We start from the raw sequence: 21,406 nt of genomic DNA on the forward strand, positions 1-21,406 counted from the left end.
ATCATCATCATGGGTCCTACACAAGCAAAAGGACCAGACACCACAGGCATGGTGTGTGGGCTCATACCAGACCAGGTAAACGAGGGAGGTCAGCACTCCACAGGCCGGTGTGGCCAAGGCATGGTGGTCAGGTCCCTGGCAGGCCAAAGTGATGGAGTGTGGATATAGATACATGGAAGGAATCAAGGCAGGAAGCCGGTCTCCAAGGAATGGGTCTGACAGAAAGAGATGGAGTCATCTTCAGTAGTGGTGAAATCAGGCTAAGACAGGAATACACAGGCTCACCTAGCACTCCACATTTCTCCTCAAGCAGAGAAATGTCTTTAGGGTCCTTGAAAGGTACAGGTGAGGAAGCAAAAAAGCTTCAGGCCAGAGGGAGGACCTGTGGGGCTTCACCCACTAGGAATGTCTTTGACTCAGTGTTTCAACTATAGCCAGTCTGAGGTGGCCTTGAAAAGGCCCTGCCTTCCCAACCCTGTCTGAAGTAGATGCCTGGGGGCATAGAGTCCATGCAGGATACACACCCTATGTGAGCCTGCCTGGCTGCATCTCCCTGCCAGGCTGCATCGCAGCATCCAGTCACCCTGAATTTCTGCTCCATTAGGGTTTATGGGGAATCCCACGATGGAAGCCTGAGTCTCTTGATGTGTGTGGGTCTGGGTGAGGCGAAGCTGCCCACCCACACTGTTGGGAGCCTGCCTCCTTATAGTGCTTGCTGCAGAGATAAGCAATTTGAAGCATAAGTTGCTGTGGTTGTTTAAATAAGAATGGCCCCCATAGACTCATATGTTTGAACATATGTTCCCAGTTAGTGGAACTGTTTGGGAAGGATTAGGAGGTGTGGCCGTGCTGAAGGGGGTGTGTCACTGGGGGAGGGCTTTGAGGTTTCAAAGGCTCTCACCACTCCTGGTTAGTTCATCTGCTTCCTACTTACTGATAAGATATAAGCTCTCAGCTACTGCTCCAGCATCTGCCTCCCTGCCCTCAGCCACACTCTCTGCTATGACAGGAATGGACTACCCTCTGGAGCCATGATTGTCCAGTTAAATCCTTTTCTAAGTTATTTTGGTCATGGTTTATTATGGTAATAGAAAAATTACCAAGACAGTTAGCTTTCATCATTCACTGTTAATTATACTTACTCTCATTTTCTGGTCCTTGTCCATTGTGTGTGTGTGTGTGTGTGTGTGTGTGTGTGTGTGTGTGTGTGTGTGTATGTGTGTGTGCACACATACATATAAATGTATATACACATATATGCTTCCAGACTTTCCTGATTTTATGTTTTGTATCTTTGGGCAGGAGCAGATCTTGTCTTCTATTTGTTCTCGACTTCTGCATTCTAGAATTTTCTTCGGCTAGATTGGTGTGGCCCCCCAGTATTCTTTGACGCCTTTTATTTGAACTGAGAAGTGGCTGGGGTTTCCCTCTATTTGTTTTCCGCCCTTCATTTATGTAGGTGTTGTCTGAGCCTTGCAGCCTTTCTGTTTTAATGGATGTCATTTACTGTCATGGTGTCCTTGCATTTGACAGTTAAGCCATTTACCAAGAGCAGTGTTAAAAATATATATATTTTTTGTCAGCCCCTTTCTCTCTTACTCCTAATTTCCAGGGCCATGTTGTTCTTGCTTTCTCAGTGAGGATGCAGTGGTCTCTGGACTCAGCCTCCCGTAGCAGGAGAGGCTACTGAGAGTGATGACTCTCCTGTGCACAGGGCATCTCTGCTCAGGAGTGTGTGTGGTCATGTGATCATGCATGCTGAGGCTCAGGCATTCCTGGACCCGCCCTGCCTTGGCTAGAGGGGAAGCTTTCCTTCTGTTTGCATTTGGTTTATTAAGTGTAGCTTCAGCTCTGCATGCTGAACAAAATCAGCCCGTGCTTACCTTCTGTCACCATGCCTGTTGGCTGGGGCTCCAAACCCTAGTCCTGCATCTGTTGCTGCTAACTGTCGAGCCTGCTGGTGTGCTTGATCTGTGGTCTATCAGCCAGTGACCATCTTAAAGTGTTCTCTTCTCAGTTCTGGGTCTATGGGCTTTAGCAACACAACTCCTTCTCACTTCACACCCTATGTGACTTTCTGTTCTCCAGGCAGAGGGCTGGCAGCAGCTGCTTCTGTTGAGCCCTGACCCCATCTTTGACTTGCTGTGATCTGGGATTCACAGTCTCTGCTTCTCATGGTGCCCTTGCATCTGTGCCCAGTAACTGTCCATGTTTTCTTTCTTCCTGACAAATCGGAAGCATAAATCTTGATAGGCAGACAATGAGCCCTGAAGCCAGAACCCCAAGACACGGAGTCTGCCCTCAATCTATGACTTGAACAATAGCTTCTGAATGCTTTGGTCTCCTTGTAAACCAGAGCAATCATTTATGTGTCATTTCTATCACCATTATCACCCCACCATCATCACAGTCAGAATTATTACTATCATAACCAACATTACCATCATCATCCACCATTAGCACCATCATAATCATCACCTCTATCACCCACCATCACCACCATCACCATCATCAACCACCATCATCACCATCAACCACCATCAACCACCATCAACCACCATCACCACCATCAACCACCATCACCACCATCACCACCATCACCACCATCAACCACCATCACCACCATCACCACCATCAACCACCATCACCAACATCACCACCATCAACCACCATCACCACCATCAACCATCACCACTATCAACCACCATCACCACCATCAACCATCATCACTACTATCAACCACCATTACCACCATTACCACCATCACCACCATCAACCACCATCACCACCATCAACCACCATCACCACCATCAACCACCATCACGACTGAAGAGGGCTTAAAAAGAGAGAAGGGGGGTTTAGAGAATGTGTCACGGTGGTGTGGGGGAAGGGGGTACCTAGGCGGGCCCATGCCCAAGCACCTCTCTCCCCTGAGGGACCACATGCACACAGACATGGTATAGAATAGAGTTTATTCAGGGCAGAGGATGGGAGTTATAGAGGCAGAGAGAGGGGCAGGGGAAGAGAGAAAAGAGAAGAGAGAAGTAGAGGAGTGGAGGCCGGCCATGGCCACATGGAGAGAGGGGGGAGGGGAGGAGAGCCCAAAGGGCAGAGAGGTGAAAGTGTGATGAAAGAGTGCAAAGTGAGAGTGAGAGAGAGAGAGAGAGAGAGAGAGAGAGAGAGAGAGAAGAGGGGCAAGTAGCCCCTTTTATAGTGGGCCAAGTCTATGGGGCGGGGCATACCTGGCTGTTGCCAGGTAAGTGTGGGGTGGAGCTTAGACAGAATACTAACATTTCCCAGTATTTGCTGAATTAAAAAGAAAAAATAAAAAGAGGTGATGGCAAAGCAGGACTAGGGGCGTTGTTGAGATATCTGGCTGCTTCATGCTGACATTGGGGGGTGACTTGTCTCTGGGGAACCTAGAAAAAGGGGTATGGGGGGTGATTGTCCAATCTCAGGAGGACTGGCTGCTTCCTTGCTGTCCAGGGTTTGTGGAGCCATTTGAGGATAGGTCAGGAGAACAGGTTCAGTAGAAACTGTCTGTGTCTAGAGAAGCTGAGAGGAGATTGGAGCATCTGAAGCTTACTTCTCTGGAGCTGTCCTGGATATGGCAAGGGCCTGGACTTGACAAGATGTTGGAACACATTAGTATAAGTAGGGACTAAGATTAAGTACATTTGGGAGAAAGGAAAAAAATTGTAAGATGTACAATTGAAACCCAGAGGAATCCCAGCCCTTGGAAAAGGTAGTAAAGTGGGAACTTGGGCAGATGTACTTATTTGGATGGGGCCTACTTGGTCCATAAGCATTAGATCTTGGTAGGTTTTCTGTAGCTAATAAGTTTATTAAAGAGATAACAACATGAGTTAACCACATAAACAGTCTTTAAGATGAGCCTTTTGTGGATCAGGAGGAATAGGATTGAAAGTTGGATACTGTAGTAGAATATTTATTATTAGAGTTAGGCAAATCTATAGGAACTCAGATGTTAGGACAGTGACAGAGAAAGAAGAGGAAATATGAAATATTTAGTGGAAACAGAGTTTAGGTAAGGAGATAACTGTCTAGCTGTCAATGTAGTCAGAAGTTTGAGGAATGAATAATAATTTAGCAGTTATATTATTAAAAAGTGACAGATTCCAGTAGCCAGCAGTTCTCTGTGGTCTCTGGTCTCCACAGCGGCTTTAGCTGTCAATCTGGCTTTCAAGCACAGAAGATGCAAGGCTTTTTCTCTGTGGAATGGATACCCATGACATGAGAAATGGCTTACCTTTGTTTAGCTAAGTCATTTGACGTATCTGGTCTTGTCCACTGTGCTCTTTCAGGCAGCATTCTGTAGCAGTGTCCATATCTTTCTTCTGAGACCTCCTGGGAGAAGCTGTCAGGCCTGTGGGAATTCTATCTGTCTTAAATTTAATAACAAACTTCTGACAAGATTGAGCACAAAATAGGAGAGCAATAGTCAAGAGATGATAGGAATGAGAATCTTAAGTAGTTTTGACAGGTTGTATAGGTAGAGGGAAGTATATTACTTTGGTTAGTAAAGATGCTAAGATCAGAATAAGAAAGCTGGCAGCAATGGATTAAATCATGGTGACAGAAAGTGAGTTTGTCTAGGCAGATTTAGGCTTGTTAACATCAACTTGAGCATGCAGGCTATAGGAACAAGCAAGTTAAGGGTGTGGGAACACGGAATAGGTGAGGCTTAGGTCCTTAATTATTTACCAGACTGTTAATTTTAAAATATACAGTCGAAGACAAGTTACAGCCCATTGGGTGGGTGGGGAAAGTTGCTAAATATAAATATATTAACAACACGGTACAGCCAGGCTAAAGACTTAGGCCGTCGTGAGAGACTTTAGGGGCTTTGGCATTCCTGGAATGCCCGGAGAAGCTCCCATGCCTAGACCAGGGCTTCAGCAGCTGTAGAAGCTAAGAGGGAGACTGGGTCACTTCTGAGTCAGGAGACACCCAAGGGCTTAAATGTCCTATCAGGAACGTTAGCTGAAACTGGGTATGAGAAGCAAGCCTTTGCAAAAGAAGTTGGCCAGACTTCAGTTGAAGACTAAGGGTTATTTATTATTATGGTTAATGTTTGTTTGAATTTGTAATCTGGTAGAATAAATAAGAACCTGACAGGTGGCGTGCACATTGTGGGAGCTGGTATAACTGTTTTCCCAGGCGCGGAAAAACTGGAAGTTTGAGAAAAGTAAGCAGTGGTACAGCCACGCACATATGGGAATTAGTATCATAGGCAGCCACAGCGGAGCTGAGCTGGGCATGGGCCGTGGCCTGGCTATGGCCAGTGGAGTGGGACCGCATGGTGGTGGGGACACGTGGCCCGGTTCTGAGACCCGCCTGGAGAGACCACACTGGGCCACTGGTAGCTGCGGTCACTGCCAGAACCCGTGGCAGTCTCGTGGGTGGTAGTAGCTATAGCGTGGAATGGTTTGTCAGTGGGAAAAGTTGTGTGTGTGTGGGGGGGGGAAGATTTTATGGTTGCACAGGGCGGGACTTCCAGCCAGCAGTGGAAGTTGTAGCCCTGGAAGAGGAAGTACCAAAGTAGCTTGTTTCGTATCTTAGCAACGGCCAAAGGTAAAAGAGGCAGTCAAGCCTGGTGGGCAGGAAAAGAAAATACCCAAGTAGCTCGTTTTGTATCATAGCATCAGGGGCTCAGCAGGTGGGGAACAGGACAGAACTGAGATCCAGCAGGGACGGAACCACCACAAGGCAGCGATCTGGCAGGGACACGTGGGACCTCATGTTCTGACGGGGATAAGACCGCTGCTGTGAGAGCATAAACATAGGAGCATTTTGTCAGTAGCTCCAAATTACCCTAGAACTATGTAAATTGTCTCTCTGACCCCGTGTTTAACTTACCAGTCCGGAGCTAGCGAGCAAGGTTGTGGCTTAAGCAAGCAGACACGCAGTGTTTCTCATTTCCGGGCTGATGTACCAATGAAGGGGGCTTAAAAAGAGAGAAGGGGGGTTAGAGAACGTGGCACGGTGGTGCGGGGAAAGGGGGTGCCCAGGCAGGCCCATGCCCAAGCACCTCTCTCCCCCGAGGGACCCCACACACACAGACATGGTATAGAATAGAGTTTATTCAGGGCAGAGGATAGGAGTTAGAGAGGCAGAGAGAGAGAGAGAGAGAGAGAGAGAGAGAGAGAGAGAGAGAGAGAGAGAAGAGAATGGATAAGGGAAGGCCGGCCATGACCACTTGGAGAGAGGGGGGAGGAGAGGAGAGCCCAAGGGGCAGATAGGTTAGAGTGTGATGAGAGAGAGCAAAGAGAGAGAGAGAGAGAGGAGGGGCAAGTAGCCCCTTTTATAGTGGGCCAGGTCTATGGGGCGGGGCATACCTGGCTGTTGCCAGGTAAGAGTGGGGTGGAGCTTAGACAGAATACTAACAATGACCACCATCACCACCATCAGTGTGACAGTCATCACTATCACCATCATCACCACCATTATATCACTGTAACCATAGCTTTGAAAACCTCCTAACATCAAGAGACACATCTAACATTGGGCCAGGAAGATGGAAACCACACTGGTCGTCAGGGTATCAGTCAGTGGCCACTGCATTTTATTGGCACAGGGGATTGTAGAACAACAATTCCGAGGAACAGTTGAAGGCTGGGGTGTCAGGAAAACCCTGGAGTGGAGCTTATTGCTGACATTAGGATGCCATCAATGTGGTCGAAAATGAACATTCACCCCCAGTGCTCCCTAAGTCGTTTTCTCATGTCAGTAAAGAACTCGAAAGGTTGTGAATGCCTGAGGACAAGCAGCACCTATACACCTGGCAAGGAGCACGAGGAAGACTGAAGGGGGAGAGAGATGAGTGTGAGGTGTGAGGCAGGCAGAGAGCTGGAGCAAAGCCAGAGCTCCCTGAAAGAGGGGAAGTGCTGGTGCTTTTGAGGGGACTGAAAAGGAGCGTTGAGTTAGGACTATATCAATTCATGTGGCTCCCAGACCCACCCCTTATACACTCAGGAAACAGGAAGCTGAGCGGCTCCATGTCCAGCGGAAAATGCCACATGTCAGCAGGTAGCTAGAGACCAGGCACCTCGGAGTTGTCCAGGGTAGACAAAGGCTCCAGACTCTGGCTTCTCAGTAAGGACACTGGGCCACCGCCCTCTCCAGAGAAGCCTCTGTCCAGACACCCATGACATCCAGCTGTTTTCAGCCTTAATTCTTCAGTATAAAAAAGAAAAAGCAAAAAATTGGATGGGGGGGATCTCTGAACAGGCATGTTGAGCAAACCCAGTGACAAAACTATGCAGAGACAGAGGGGATGGGATGGTAACCCCTTTGGTGAATGATGTTCCTTAGCCTTCAGCTGCCCCCTACCCCAGGAAGGGCGTGGAACAGTCCGCATTTTACACACTCATTCAATGAGCTGATTGTATAGACTCCTCCCAGGAAAGTGAGACAAGATGACCCAGCAGGGACAGACCCCACAAGACCCTCACTCCAAACACTGTTATGGTTCTAAGGACAACAACTGATGTCTTTACCTATGACTTGTTCACACTTTCTCACTGCTGTGTGACATAGTCATTTTGGTGACTACACTGGAGTCACTTGCCTCTCATCATTGGGCTATCTCTAGACTTTTGCCATTTTTTATTTAATTTTTTATTTTATATGTGTTAGTATTTTGGCTTCATGTACATGTATGTATGTATGTACATATGCATACCATTTGCATACAATGCCCACTGAGGGCAGAAGTGGGCATCAGATCTCCTGGAACTGGAGTTACAGAAGGCTGTGAGCTGCCAGGTGGGTGCTGGAACTGAATCCTCTGCAAGAGCAACTAGTGCTCTTCACGGCTGAGCCATCAGCCTCAGACTTTTGTTTTTATTTTTATTTCTTCATATTAAAGCTGAAAAGATAGTTCAGCCAATGAAGTGTGTGTTTCACAAACATACAGACCCGAATTTATTAAAAAAAAAAAATAGAAGAGCTGAGTATGATGTCCCATTCTTATAATCCCAGCACTTGGGAGGAAGGAAAGAAGGATTCTGGGACTCTCTGGCCAGCCAGTCTAACCCGCTGGATGAATTCTAAGGCCAGTGAGACCTTGTCTCAAGAAGCAAGGTGGCTGTGTCCTGAGAAATGACACTGGAGGTTAACCTATTACCCCACACACCTGCACACACACACCAAGAATCTAAAGTAGTACTGGGGGTGTTGCTATACCCCCCTTTGCCTCCAAATACCTGCAGGGTTCTCTATGCCCATTTTATCCCATATAGCTCCTGAATAAAAGACACAGAGACCTGGTATTTCTAGTAACAAGCTGCTGGCACTCTGCTGGGCAGATTCTGAACTATTCTAACCCAACTAGGCTGTTAACGCCCAGACACAGGCGCCATTACTTGCCATCTGAATCTTGCTCTGGTGTGCTCCGCTCCATGTGTGTCCCCATGACAAATCCTGGTGTCTCCACACGCCTCTCCACACCCTTCCTCTCTTTCTGCTGTTCTTTCTGTACCTGGGATCCTTTCTCTGGGATCCAATTTCCCACCTCTTTTGTCCTCTCCTACCCAGTCATAGATTGATGAGCTCTTTATTAGTCAATCAGAGATGCTAGAAAACAACTTTTACATATCATTGAGACCAGAGATGCTTGACCATGCCACCGTCCATACTGTAACCAGATGTCTGGGCACAAAAATCACTATCTGAATATACAGAACACAAGACCAAGCCGCAACAGCTAGGGGTGTAGTGTAGTAGTAGAACACCCAGCATGCCCAAAGCACGGAATTCTTACTTTAGCACAGGAAAAAATTATATTACTACAATCAAACTTGATACAGAGTCATAAGTTTCTCTGGGGCTTAGCTTTATCCAGAGTCTGCACACTTCTAACTTTACAATGTAATGTGGAATTACTTTCCAACAGGGTAGTTTCAATGTACACTTCCCATCATATATACATCATATGAATGTACACATATACATTTAAATAATTTAGTTGTTCTGGATATAAATTACTTTATTCTTTAAATTAGCCTTATAACACTGGCTTTACAGACATGGTGAAGAGCAATTACATTATTTATAAAGAAGCTTTTAAAACTGTTTACTAATCATAGCAGTGGTTTTTCAAAACAAAAACCAAAATCCCACAAGTATTTCAAAACACCATAAGTTGTCCAGAGAGCCTTCCAGTCACTCACCATGTCCTGAGCTCACCCCTGCCTGTGTGTTCTGTTAGTGGTGCCAAATGTGCCCAATGGATAATGTTTGTCCATGAGCCTGTCTAAACTCTGTGTCTTCCCTCAGAATGTACAATAAAATGTGGCACCAGACCCAAGAAGCCCTCAATTCTCTGCTCGACAAAGAGTCTCAGAAGATGACTGAACCTCAAAGAAACAAGGTCATAGTCTTCCAGATGTTAGCCACCTTCTACATAAAGTATGTGCAGATCTTCAGGAACATGGAGAACGTCTATGACCAGATAGTCCATCCACAGAAGCGCACGCTGATCCGCAAGATCCTGGATGGAGTGATGGGCCGCATTCTGGAGCTGAAGAACGAGATGGTAGAGCTGGAAATGACAGAGTTCCACTATTTCGACGATATCTTACAGGACCTGAAGCTGTCTCCCGTGAGTGTGACTGTTTACTTCCTTAGGTTTTTGTTGGAAATAAGGTGTCCCGTTGTCTGCAGACTTCCTAGCCAGGTTTAGACGTGGCAACCATGTTGAATTAAAAGCCTGAATGTTCTCGTCACTCAAACCCCACCACCATGAGGCAGATGTTAGTCTATGTTGATCAATCTGTGCACAGCCCTAGGGTCTGTTTGATCCTGAAGACCTCTTATCACAGAGATGCCACACTGTCAAGATGGTTTATGTGGAGTAGACTGCCCCTCTCACAAGGACCCCATAGCCCAAACTCTCCCATTTTCTCTGGGCCATGCCCCCAACTCTCTCAGTCCACAATGCCCTTCTTCTTATGCTCCCATCACTGGATGACAGCCTTGGATGGCTCAGTCCTTCTGCCCAGCTGGATGCATCTATTTCTTTGCTTTGGGTTGGTACTGACCCAATAAGTTTACAGCTGCGGCCTTTGCTCCTTGGCTACGGCAGAAGGAAGCATCCCTCCTTACTGCCCAGGGAGCCTCTCTCTACCACCTGGTGGCTGGGGCATCTCCTGTGGTCACTCAGACGCTGCTGCCCAGCCTTTTCCTTCTTGCTAACAGAAATCTGCCCCAGGGTGTCTCTAATATACTGGCTGGCCAAGTTCCCAGAGGCCACTGAACACCTCATTTCTTCCAGCTGTGGGCCCTATGAGCTCACACTTGATTTTGAAAAGACATTTCCCTAGGGTAAAGTTAAAAAGACAAAAATCTTTTTACACAGAGCTTAATGTCTGTTCACTTTTAAAACATTTTGGTTTTTGTGAAGGTCATTTCTCTTTCTGGGGAAGACTCTTCTTGTACCATTATCTAATGACATCACAATAGACTAAAGAGAGAAATTGTAATGAGTCCAAACATTCCAGAATTTGCACATGCATTTCATACATTTATAAGAGCAAAAGTTAAACCACCCGATTGAGACAGGTGCACTCAGCTCGCCCGTGTGAAAGCATGGACCAAATGTGAAATAGCTGTTTATTTAATCATATTCCTAAATTTAATTAATAAGGTGTCATTCAAACTCTAAATCTAATTTCAAGGCTGTTAAATGGTTACAGACTAACAAGGTTTGGGGGCTCACATGCTGGGACCCCTCCATTTCCCATGCTATTCACAATGCCCCGAGTTTCAGCTGTTTACTGTCCTTATCATTAGGAAATGCTTCTTCTGTGAGAAACCAACTGTGCACAGGGAGAAGAGGGGAGAGAGGGGACCAGACATTGCCTAGGAAGAATTCTGTGTTGAAAAAGAATATCAACAGTGTTCTCCCTCAGCTTTGGGACTGATGGACGGGCAAGCCATATGGTGTTTTTGGGATGCAGGGACCAGAACACTGGACCATCAGGAGTATCTAGATTCTGTGAATAGGGTCGTGGCAGAGAAGCAAGCCTTGGGAATGTCACTGCCTTTGGGATGGACATCCAGCCAGCATCCTCCATGCTTGGTCACTGTGGCCACTCTCTCACAACATCCACACACTGGCCAGCCCCCAGGTGTTCACATGGTAGGATTTATGTTCTCATCACAGAGACTGAGGCACCTGGGAAGGTTGCCAGGCAACCTTCTCTCCTGAGGGAGTCTGAAGCAGGAAATTGATGGTGTCTGTCTGTGATCTGAACTGACCTCCCAAGCCGGCAGTCCTTGGTCACCTGGAAACTCTAAAGATTGGAGGGAGTAGAGTTAGAGCCAGAAGGAAAGCGAGGGGGAAAGAGCAACCCATCTTCATCCCCGCCCCGTCCTTGTCCTATGAGTTCCTCAAGATGCTTCCATATGTCACTAGTTGGCCTTCAACTCAGACTTTCATGCTTCTTCAGCAAGCACCCTTACCCACTGAGTCTTCTCTCTAGCCCCACCGTCTTACTGATTTGCCCTTCTCACCGTGATTCCAATTGGATTCAAGCCCTTGGATCCTAACTGAATGGTCTTCCATTTCTCCTCTGTTCTTCAGCAACAGTTGGATGTCCCCATACCCAGGTATTTTCTGAAGGAGAGGTTGGAAGTCATAAGAGGAAGAGAGAAAATCCTCGCTCGGATCTTAGCTGAATGTGGACTGAACCTCCCTGATGTGGTTTGTATTGTTTTAAAAAGTGTTCATCACCATTTTTGTAAACTACTCACCATGCCTCTGTGTAAGAAACTCTATTTTCAACTTGAGGAAGGCACCTCCCTTCCATGCTTGCTATATGAGGTCTAGACAGGATTACATAACATTTAGGTGGTTGTTAGGGATTCCAGTACCATTACTTTTCAAGAATAAAGAAAAAATAATCATGCTTCATGGGTTGGGGATCCAGAAGAATGGGCCAGGTTTGCTTTCTCATCTCCAGCTCACCTGTTAGAGTCGGAAACTAAACCCACTAAGTTCAGAATTCACAAGCTCAAAACGTACTGTGCATTCTCAGTTATTCTTAGCTCCACCCTAGCCTGAGTCCCGAGTGATATTTGGATCTCCCAGAAGGACTGTCTCTTGGAAAAGGAAGTCTTTAATATAGGCCCATGGGACAGCTCAGCGAGCAAAAGGTTTGCTACACGAACAGGAGGACCTGAGTCAAGCCCCCAGATCCCATGTAAAGCTGGATGTGACAGCGAGTGTGCCCCTACCCGTGCAGGGCTCCCCACCCACCGTGCTCCCCTACACTGGTACAGCTCCTCCCTGGCTTTCAGGACAACAGTTGCCTCACCCTGATCCCATCTAGGTCTCCATGGGCCTCTAAGGACTCCCAGTGATCTTACTTGTGTAACTCTGAACCCCTGAAAATGGCACATGCCACTCACCCAGCCCTGTGGCTACATAGCCCATCTGAGACCACACAGTCTGTGGCATTCTCAGTTATTCTTAGCTCCACCCTAGCCTGAGTCCCGAGTGATATTTGGATCTCCCAGAAGGACTGTCATTGTTCGGTTTTAAATGCCATTCATCGTGGTCGGATGTTTGTGTGTGCACCCTGGTGCCTATGTGCACACCTTAATCATTCTCCACCTTACATTTTGATGCAAGGTCTCCCACCAGACCCAGAGCCTACTGATTGGGCTAGAACTGGGTTAGCCGCCAAGTGTCAGGAATCCTCTTGGCTGTACCCTGAACACTCCCACGCTGGGGTTCCAGGCACACACTGCCACGCCCAGCTTTATTTCAGTCGAGTGCTGAAGATCTGAACTTAGTTCCTCAACCTTGAGAGTGACTGAGTCACCTCCCTAGCCCCCACCGTTTCACACACAGATTCACATGATGGAATTTCCAGCATTAATTTATAAGAGTGATTGACTTTTCTAGTCACCTCAGGTCTAACTTGCTATGGAACCAAGCTACTGGGGTAACAACTAGTATTCTGTTTGAGAGGATAGTGGTCTGGTCTGTGATAGCTAACCTTGGTTATCAACTTACCATTCCAAAAAGAGGGAGTCTTAGATGAGAATTTACCCCCATTGGATGGGTCTATGGACGTGGCTATATAATTTTTCTTTCTTTTTTTAAAAAAAATTTTTTTGGTTTGGTAGTTTGGTCTGATTTTTGAGAATTTTATACATGAGCCCTGGGTTTAAACCACTCCTCTCAAATACTTGTATTGGTTCTGCCCCCTTCCAAATTCATGATCCCTTCTTTCATTACCATTGTTGCATGTATATGCACGATATATATTATGTGATTATATATAGTCATATAAAATGGTATATTATATAATGCATCAGATATAGTTATACATGTGTATACAACCTACTGCGTTCATTTAACATTGCTCATGTGCACATGTGTAACAAGATTGCCGCTTGGGACTGGGCATCTTATTTGTGAAGCTGTCCCTGGAAGAAACTAATTCTCCCTCTCTTAGTAGTATGCAGCACTCCCTCGATTACTAGCTGGTGTGGGAGATCCCAGCCCACTTGGGGTGGTACCGTCCCTCAGCAGAGGGGCCTAGGCTGTATAGACAGGTAGCTAAGGGTGAGCCTGGGAACAAGCCAGTAAGCAGTGTGCCTTCGTGTGTCTGCTTCAAGCTCCTGCCTTGAATATCTGCCTTGGCTTAACTTGATGTTGAACTGTGACTTATAAAGTGGAAGAATAAAGAAAACCTTACTCCCCAGGTCGCTTCTGGATATGACATTCATCCCAGCCACAGAAAAGCAAACTAAGCACGCTATCTTTAAGTCAGGGTCACAGGCTACAGTTGGTATTAATGTGGCGTACAGTTAGCAGCAGGCTCCCTTGCTCGCTGAGGCCTCTCATGGGCTCAGTTCACATGTGTAGTATTGATTTGTCTGATTTTTCTTTTGGTTGTATCCCTGCCCACCCCTACCCACAGAAATACGCCGTCAAGAGCATAGCGTTGGAAGAGGCTGTTAAACTGATCCAGATAGCGGAGCGTGCCAGGCAGGGCCGCCTCAGGGCACTGTTCATGAAGCAGATCTTCCTTCAGGAGTGCAGAGCCAGGGAGATAAAGCTGTTGGGACAGAGACTATCAGACACCAGCTTGGCAGCACTCCAGATTCAGAAAGTACGGACACTGGAAGGGAGTGGAGGGGAGGGGGAGGAGGAGATGGGGCTTCTGGATGGGGGAGGGGAGCGCAGGCACCATGTTCAGGCCTTGGAGCTGAGCTCTGAAATTCAAAACCCAAGCCCTACCTATAGGAAAGCTGGGTTGAGTTAGTAAACCCCACAAAGATTTATTGGCTTAGCCTGGAGAAACATCGTCTTGTTTTTATTTTGTTTATTGTAAACTAGGAAGTTTAAGATGCAGAACACTGTGTTCAAAGACTTCCAAAAGGGCACCAGTAATTGTTGGAAAGAATGTTGCTAGACTCTAGTGAGGATGTAAATCCACAATGAGGTTTAATAAAAAAAAAAAAAAAAAAAAAAAAAAAACAAACAAAAAAACACCACATCCATGCTGAGACACTTGAGAAAGGAGAGGCCAGAAGCAACTTCTCTGAGCCTGAAGACAAGCTCTCCACTTAGCACATTCCAGCAGCCACCATAACTAAGGGCCAGAACCTCGGAATTCCTTCTCGAGGGGCCCTGGGGACCTATTTCTCTTCTCAGATAGTGTTGCTAGAGTGTACCCTGTCTTTTTCCTAATGGAGGGGAAGGTTTATTGTAGAAAATATAGACTACATCCATGTGGCACAAATAAGAACTATATTTGAAAGAAGCCAAATATAGGGCCATACCATGGAGCCGAGAGGGTAGGACACTGTCCCAGCTATGCATGGGTAGAAGGAGAGAAGGCAATGGGAAGGACAGACAGATCCCTGTCTTTGCTGTCTCTGTGGCCTCATAACCCTGAGCTAAGCTTTGGTTGTAGAGGTTTTGGAGGCGCCTGAGCTGTTCTTCCAGTATTGCTTTGGAAGGTTTTGGTTGTATAACCATGAAGAACTATCCTCAGGTCTAGCCTGGCTCTTCTGAGTTCTAGAAGTTTCTCTTAAAGACTCCCAAGTAAGATTCAAAGACAGCTATAGGTCATTTCTGTAATTGTCCTTCTTTAAAACCGTTCAGTGTGGGGCTGCAGAGGTGGCTTAGTGGTTAAGACACTGGCCGCTCTTCCTAGGGACCTGGGTTCAATTCCTAGTGCCTAGATGGCAGCTTGCAACCATCTGTAACTTCAGTTCTAGGGATCTTATGCTTTCTTCTGGTCTCTGTGGCTATTGGGACTACGTGTTGCACATACACACATGCCAGCAAAACACTCAAACACATAACATAAAATAAACATTTAAGAAACTTGCTATCTCATCCAGTCTTGATCTGAGGGTTTGAGCCTAGTCTTACTGGATGCCATGTTTAGTTGCTATCACTGGGAGGCCTGCTCTTTCCTGAAGGAGGAGGAGTGAACCTGGGGAAGGAGAGGAGGTTGGGGAAGAGGGCGTTAGGAGGAGGAGAGGGAGAATAGGATGCAGGCAGGAAGTGTTCTATGAGCAAAGAGTAAATAAAAAGAAAAACGAAAGAGAAGTGAAAAAAAAGAAAAGAGAAAGAAAAAGTTGCTGCCTATTACCCCAGAATTTAAAAAACAAAAAACAAAAAACCCAGTGTGCAGGCTAGAGCTGGTTGTTACGATACTTGGGATGGCCATTTCTACACAAGCACGTCTTCCAGGAGTAACTCTGCATTTGTTTGCAGGTTTGGCGAGGTTTCTATCAAAGCAAGAAGACAGTGAAAGAGCGGGAGGAGGAGATGGTATTCCTGGGTATGGTAAGTTCGCTACATAGAGAGTGGAGCCTGAAGGGTGTGCATTTCTCCAGCGAGTTTCCGAGGAAAGGAAGGAAAACAAGATGATGTTTCTCCAGGCTAAGCCAATAAATCTTTGTGGGGTTTACTAACTCAACCCAGCTTTCCTAAAGGTAGGGCTTTGGGTTTTGAATAGGTGTCTTAAGGGACTGGAAGTGTCTAACTGATCAGAAGCCTGCAGGGAACCCAAGAGGTGGGGAAGTATCCCTCATATGTCTCTGCAAAATGCAGAGTGATCCAGATCCAGGCCTCAGAGTCAGAAATATCCCATGCCTGCCTGGGATAGCAGAGCCCGTGGCTTCATGAGGGTCTTGCTAGTGAGAATGGGATTGTTTTGGTCCAATTGGTGTTGAAGGGCCCAGTTTCACAGTGATTAGCAAGTCACAGGTTTGAAGGGTGTATTTGTTGTGCATTGCTGTGTGGTTGTGTCAACACAAAACAGCAGCTTGGGTAACACCCTGTGTTATGACGCATGTCCCATGGCTCAGGAATCTGGACAACTCAGTTCTCTGCCTGGGTGTCACATGGCTACTGTTGTACCATTGGGGCTAGGCTCCCTTCTGAAGCTCATGTCTCCAAGGTCACATAGCTATTTCTGGTATCCCTCCTTGTGCACAGTAAGACCAGCACCATCAGGTCTTTGGCAGATCTCAGCTCCTAGGCCCATGGACCTTGGAGTCTTCCGTGTGGCATCTTGCTTCCCTAGAGACATCAGGGAAAGAAGGTCCACTAATTGCATGCAGTCCTTCGAAGTCACCCTTTTGTTAAAAATGAGTAAAAGGTCTCAAAGAGAGGTAACAGCAGGGTTTCAGGACCAGGAAGCAGGGCACTGGAATCCCCCTAGAGCAGCATTTCTCAACCTGTGGGTCGTGACCCCAGTGGAGGTTGAACAACTGTTTCCACAGGTTCACCTAAGACCCTCAGAAAACACAGAGATTTGCATTAAGATTCACAACAGTTTCAAAAGTACAGTTATGAAATCGCAATGAAATAACTTCATGATTGGGGGGGGGGGTTCACAACAACATGAGGAACTGTATTAAAGTGTCACAGCATTAGGAAGGTTGAGAACCACTGCCTTAGAGTCTGGTACAAAGGGTCCTCGGCATCTTCTCTGCATGGAGTATGGGGTCTCTGAGCAGTGCTCACATGTCCTGAGAAGAGCCCATGACCTAAGGCAACCCACCCTTTCCTTTTTAAAGCCCCCTCTGTCTCAACTGAAACCTCACTCCTCACAGGTCTCAGTAAATAACTGCCCTTTATCCCAAATGGAAGCTCATATGGAGACCATATCTCTACACATAACATCCCTTCAGAGCCCAGGAGGTCAACTCTGTAACAATAGCATCACCAGAGATGTGAGCATTCCTAAAGGGGCCTCATTTTTTTGACCACCATAGTTCCATGAAAGAATTTTTTTTAACTAAGAATACCAGAATCCCACCACACCTTATAACAATGGCCTCAGGTGCATCGCAGGGAGCCAGCTGCTTTGCTGGTGGCTTCCTTGGCACCCTCAGATCATAAACACGGTGCTGACAGGACAAAGATTTGGTCTCTGAAAAGAGCTAACTTCCCGTGGAGCTCTGAAGAGGCCAAGGAAGGAAAGAAGCAGCAGGAATGTAAACAGGCCATAAGTAACCATGAGCTACAAAGCTATCATCTTGTGTCTTGAAGCTCTGTGGTCGTAAATTAGAAGGCAGTGAGCAGAGAAGATTGTTTAGGGAAATATAAATACCAAAACTCACAGAAGCCGCAAGTAACCTTAACTAAGCCAATCACAGTGGCACAGGCTCAGCGTTTTCTCCAGCGTCTGGGTTGGTCAGGGAACTGGACACCAAGAACAGTGGTGTCTGCCCAGTGCTTGAGCAAAGTCAGAAGTGTTGGTAACCTCCGATGCCATTCGAGAAACCAGGGTGGAGCTGACCCCAGTCAGAGCAGAGGAGGTGGCTCACGTGATACCGTGTACACAGTAGATAATGACATGACTGAGTACTAATGCCAGCGCACAGCAAGTTACCCTGGCTAGACCTTGCTTCCCGAGGCTTGGGGCACCTGCCCATGAAGGAGAAGAGGTACATCCACATCCTGCCTCCACTCGCCAACCTCAGCCCTTCAGACACAGTCAGACTCCGAAGGGGGCATGTCTGTGGCCAAAACAACAAGACAAATCAAAAACAATAAAATAAAATTGATTTTTCACTTGAGAGGAAGAGTGGTGGATTGCCAACAAGACGTGGCTTTGGTCGACCACCATCTCTGTCATAGTTGGGGCCATGTGGACAGCAGTGGAGGGTGAACCAAGGCACTCCCCCACCCCGCCATCCCCACAGCAAAGCTCCTGCTCAACCCAGCCCCTGCTGCCACACCTCCAACCTGTGCACGTACATGAAGGGCTTCTGTTGTTGAGTGTTGGTAGAGAGAGAACCGAGCCTTTTTTTTTTAATGTGCTTTCAAATTATTGTTAGAAAATAAATCATAAGCAGTTTCTAATCCCCTCCAAAGCATAACACGTGGAAAGGGGACAAGGAGCATTAGATCAAAACAGAGAAAGATGTTTCAAGAAGAAAGAAAGGTTGGCCATGAACTCCAGGTCAAAAACACAAACCAAAAAACGAATGAGCCCTAGATGGTACCTAGGTGGTTACATAGACGGGACACCCGAAATGTTACAGGCTCACAATGTCACAGCCATCCGTCCTGCAGTTAAGGCCCTGCATATTTCTGAGCCTTCCAGATAAGTCATCAACCAAGACAATCCCTCACAGACAGAGGATCGCTAATGTAAGCCTCTGGCCTCTACACTATACACATATAACACATACAAACACCCACATAAACACATACATACACACACAACGTACATATACATGCAAAAACTAAGCTGCTTATATTGATTGTTTTACCTTAAAAATCAAATTAGCAATCTAAAGTTCACGGCATGTACTTAAGTGCCAAGTCAAATTTCACCGTAGTCAAACTTGATTGATTGCTTCTATTTGAGTAAACTTTTGTTTAACATGATTCAGCCTATATTTACCGGCCATCTTCTGTGTTTAAAAAAAAAAAAAAAAAAGAGTTCAGAATCCCAGGCAATGACCAAAGACTATTGCATACATTCACCCTTCAGTCCTGACTACATCCCCTGGTACCACTCTGTGATAGATCATCCGTGTAAAACGCAGACCCTCCGCTTCCCTCTCTAATTTCCATGTGCTGGGCTCAAAAGAGAATTTTTCCACAGTGCAATTTGCATGATGTGAAGAGAACAGCTCCCCCGCTGTGTGTTCCATGCGACTCTCCTGAACACTGTTGTGCCCAGTGTGCCGAGTCTCAATATTACATGTTCTATTGAAATGCTAACCAGAGAAATCCGTGGATTCAATTTTTGAAAGCATGTTATCTGTAGTATGCCGGCTGGTGACCATACAAAATCCACTATCCCAAACCAAGGGCATGCTTTCAATTGAATGCATTTTCCACTCTCTCATTGATGAGGGTGGTGCTTCCTCGTGTCAGATCTCAGTTTTCCATTGGTGCATCTGGATTCATGATGTCAAGGTAAAAGGCCAGCGGCGTAGTCAGTCCCGGCTGAGCTTGTCTTCATAAAAGCCCGACACACTTCCTGCTGCGATGACCTAGTCTCTGAAACCAGACTCAGGGCAAGGGACATCGCTCCCCTTCCAGCCCAACCAGACATTTCTTTTAACCATTGGCATATAAATTATTTTTTTTATACTGCCATCTTAAAATTTTAAATCATAAAGACTACAGAGGAAAATAAATGGTGGTCTAAAAATCACATCCGGCTATTTTAATTGGCAGAGCCAGTGGCGTGGAGCCAGTGTACGGGAACTTAATGAACACAATCCGTTCTCTTCCAGGATCCCCCTCACAGCCATCCGTCCTGCAGTCAGGGCCCTGCATATTTCATTTTACCTGAAACCATCTCTGTTTGTATTGTAATGAGGAACTCTGGGGTCACTTATTAAAGCAAAGGGCCTGGGGCTTCTACGAACATCTTCGAAATCCTGAAAGCACCATAACCCATTCACTTTCATTCTCTACCATCAAACGAGCTATTTTCTCCATGGCTGTAAGGCTAATGAATTAAAATTTTATTCTTCTTAGCCCCAAGCACAGGCTAGGGCACCCTATGACTAAGGCTCTTAGAACCCCTGGTGTATCTTTTAACATTAGAAGAGTTGCCTGTCCCCTCAGTGTCCCAGCAGAGACAGTCAGTACATCCAGTCAGTGACCTGAAGTGACCCTCTGGAGTCTCTGGTTGGTAACTTGTACCTTAGAGACAGACAGATTTGGTTCAAAGCCCAGTTCTGTCTGTTGCCAGGGCCCGGCCTGATGACTCATACACCCTTCCTGGGAGCCTCAGTTTGATTTCAAGTGTTATTAATATATGTGTGTATACATACATACATACATACATACACACATACACACATACACACACATACATACACACATACATACACACACATACATACACACATACACACATACATGCATACATACACACACATACATACATACACATACATACATACATACATACATACATACATACAATTTCTTGTTGTTAACATTCTGTCTGCTTAATCATGGCCCCAGGTTTTAGGTCATCAGACTCTAAATGACAAAATGACTATTTTCTTTGCCCTCCCTTTGTTCCATGGCCCCAGAAGTCCCTCATGGGTTCCCTTGACCTGCTATTCTGCCTTTATTCACCTCACTGGAGCCCCTTACAGAGTCACTCACTGCCACATGGACCATGGGCAAAGCTAAGGTCCCATCTTTGCACAGAGTAGGTCTGTTTGTGGACCCACAGCTATATACATACAGACAGGTGACTTTGAAATTGTGGGCCACCCACCACTTGGTATAATGGGTCCTGATGAAGAGTCAAGTGTTCTGCAACCCGAGGTCTTCCGTATATAAAATCAGAGCCCTGGATGCCAAGGCTGCCCTTGTAAGCACCACCCCCAAGCATCAGAGCACACATTCAGGACCTGGGAGAGCAGGTGGTACAAGGTCACTAGCAGAGACCTGTTCCTCCCCTTAGGGTGACAACCACCACCTGAGACAGAAGATCTTTGGATAATCGCCAGCACCACCCCACATAATTCCCAGTCTATTTGGGACCGATACACTGAGCAGATCTTTATAAATGACCATTTTCTCTTCCTAATTTCAACAAGGGTTTTTGGAATCCAAAGCCTGTCGAACATTAGCTAAGCATCAGCATTAACGGAGTGTGGAGTCTCGCTTCCTCCAAACTCAGGAAGTGTTGTTTCACGTCCCACTTCTACAGCAACATCAATTATTAATGTGTGTGTGTTTTGCTGACAGAGGACCTCGCTGGAAATGTAGGTTTCGTTATTCCGTTCTGGGTCGTTAACTGTGGAGAGCTGGCAAATGTAATGGTCTGCTCGCATGGGGCGCCTTCATTAAGATGCATTAATCTACAGCCCATGCATTTCAATACATCGTATGTTATCATGGCCCCCTCTCCTT

General features: G+C 46.3%; 1 protein-coding gene across 1 annotated transcript in view; it reads left to right on the top strand.

Annotated features, from left to right (window-relative positions):
* The window catches only part of Iqca1 (IQ motif containing with AAA domain 1), a 124,394-nt gene that overhangs the window by 10,262 nt on the left and 92,726 nt on the right, over window positions 1-21,406 (top strand). Inside the window, exons 3-6 of the mRNA XM_052193405.1 lie at window positions 9,273-9,625; window positions 11,609-11,725; window positions 13,959-14,150; window positions 15,770-15,841. Of these exons, the coding sequence (XP_052049365.1) occupies window positions 9,273-9,625; window positions 11,609-11,725; window positions 13,959-14,150; window positions 15,770-15,841 (734 nt within the window). The remainder of the gene's footprint in view (window positions 1-9,272; window positions 9,626-11,608; window positions 11,726-13,958; window positions 14,151-15,769; window positions 15,842-21,406) is intronic.

Source organism: Apodemus sylvaticus, chromosome 9 (genome assembly GCF_947179515.1).
Source record: "Apodemus sylvaticus chromosome 9, mApoSyl1.1, whole genome shotgun sequence".
NCBI lineage: Eukaryota > Metazoa > Chordata > Mammalia > Rodentia > Muridae > Apodemus > Apodemus sylvaticus.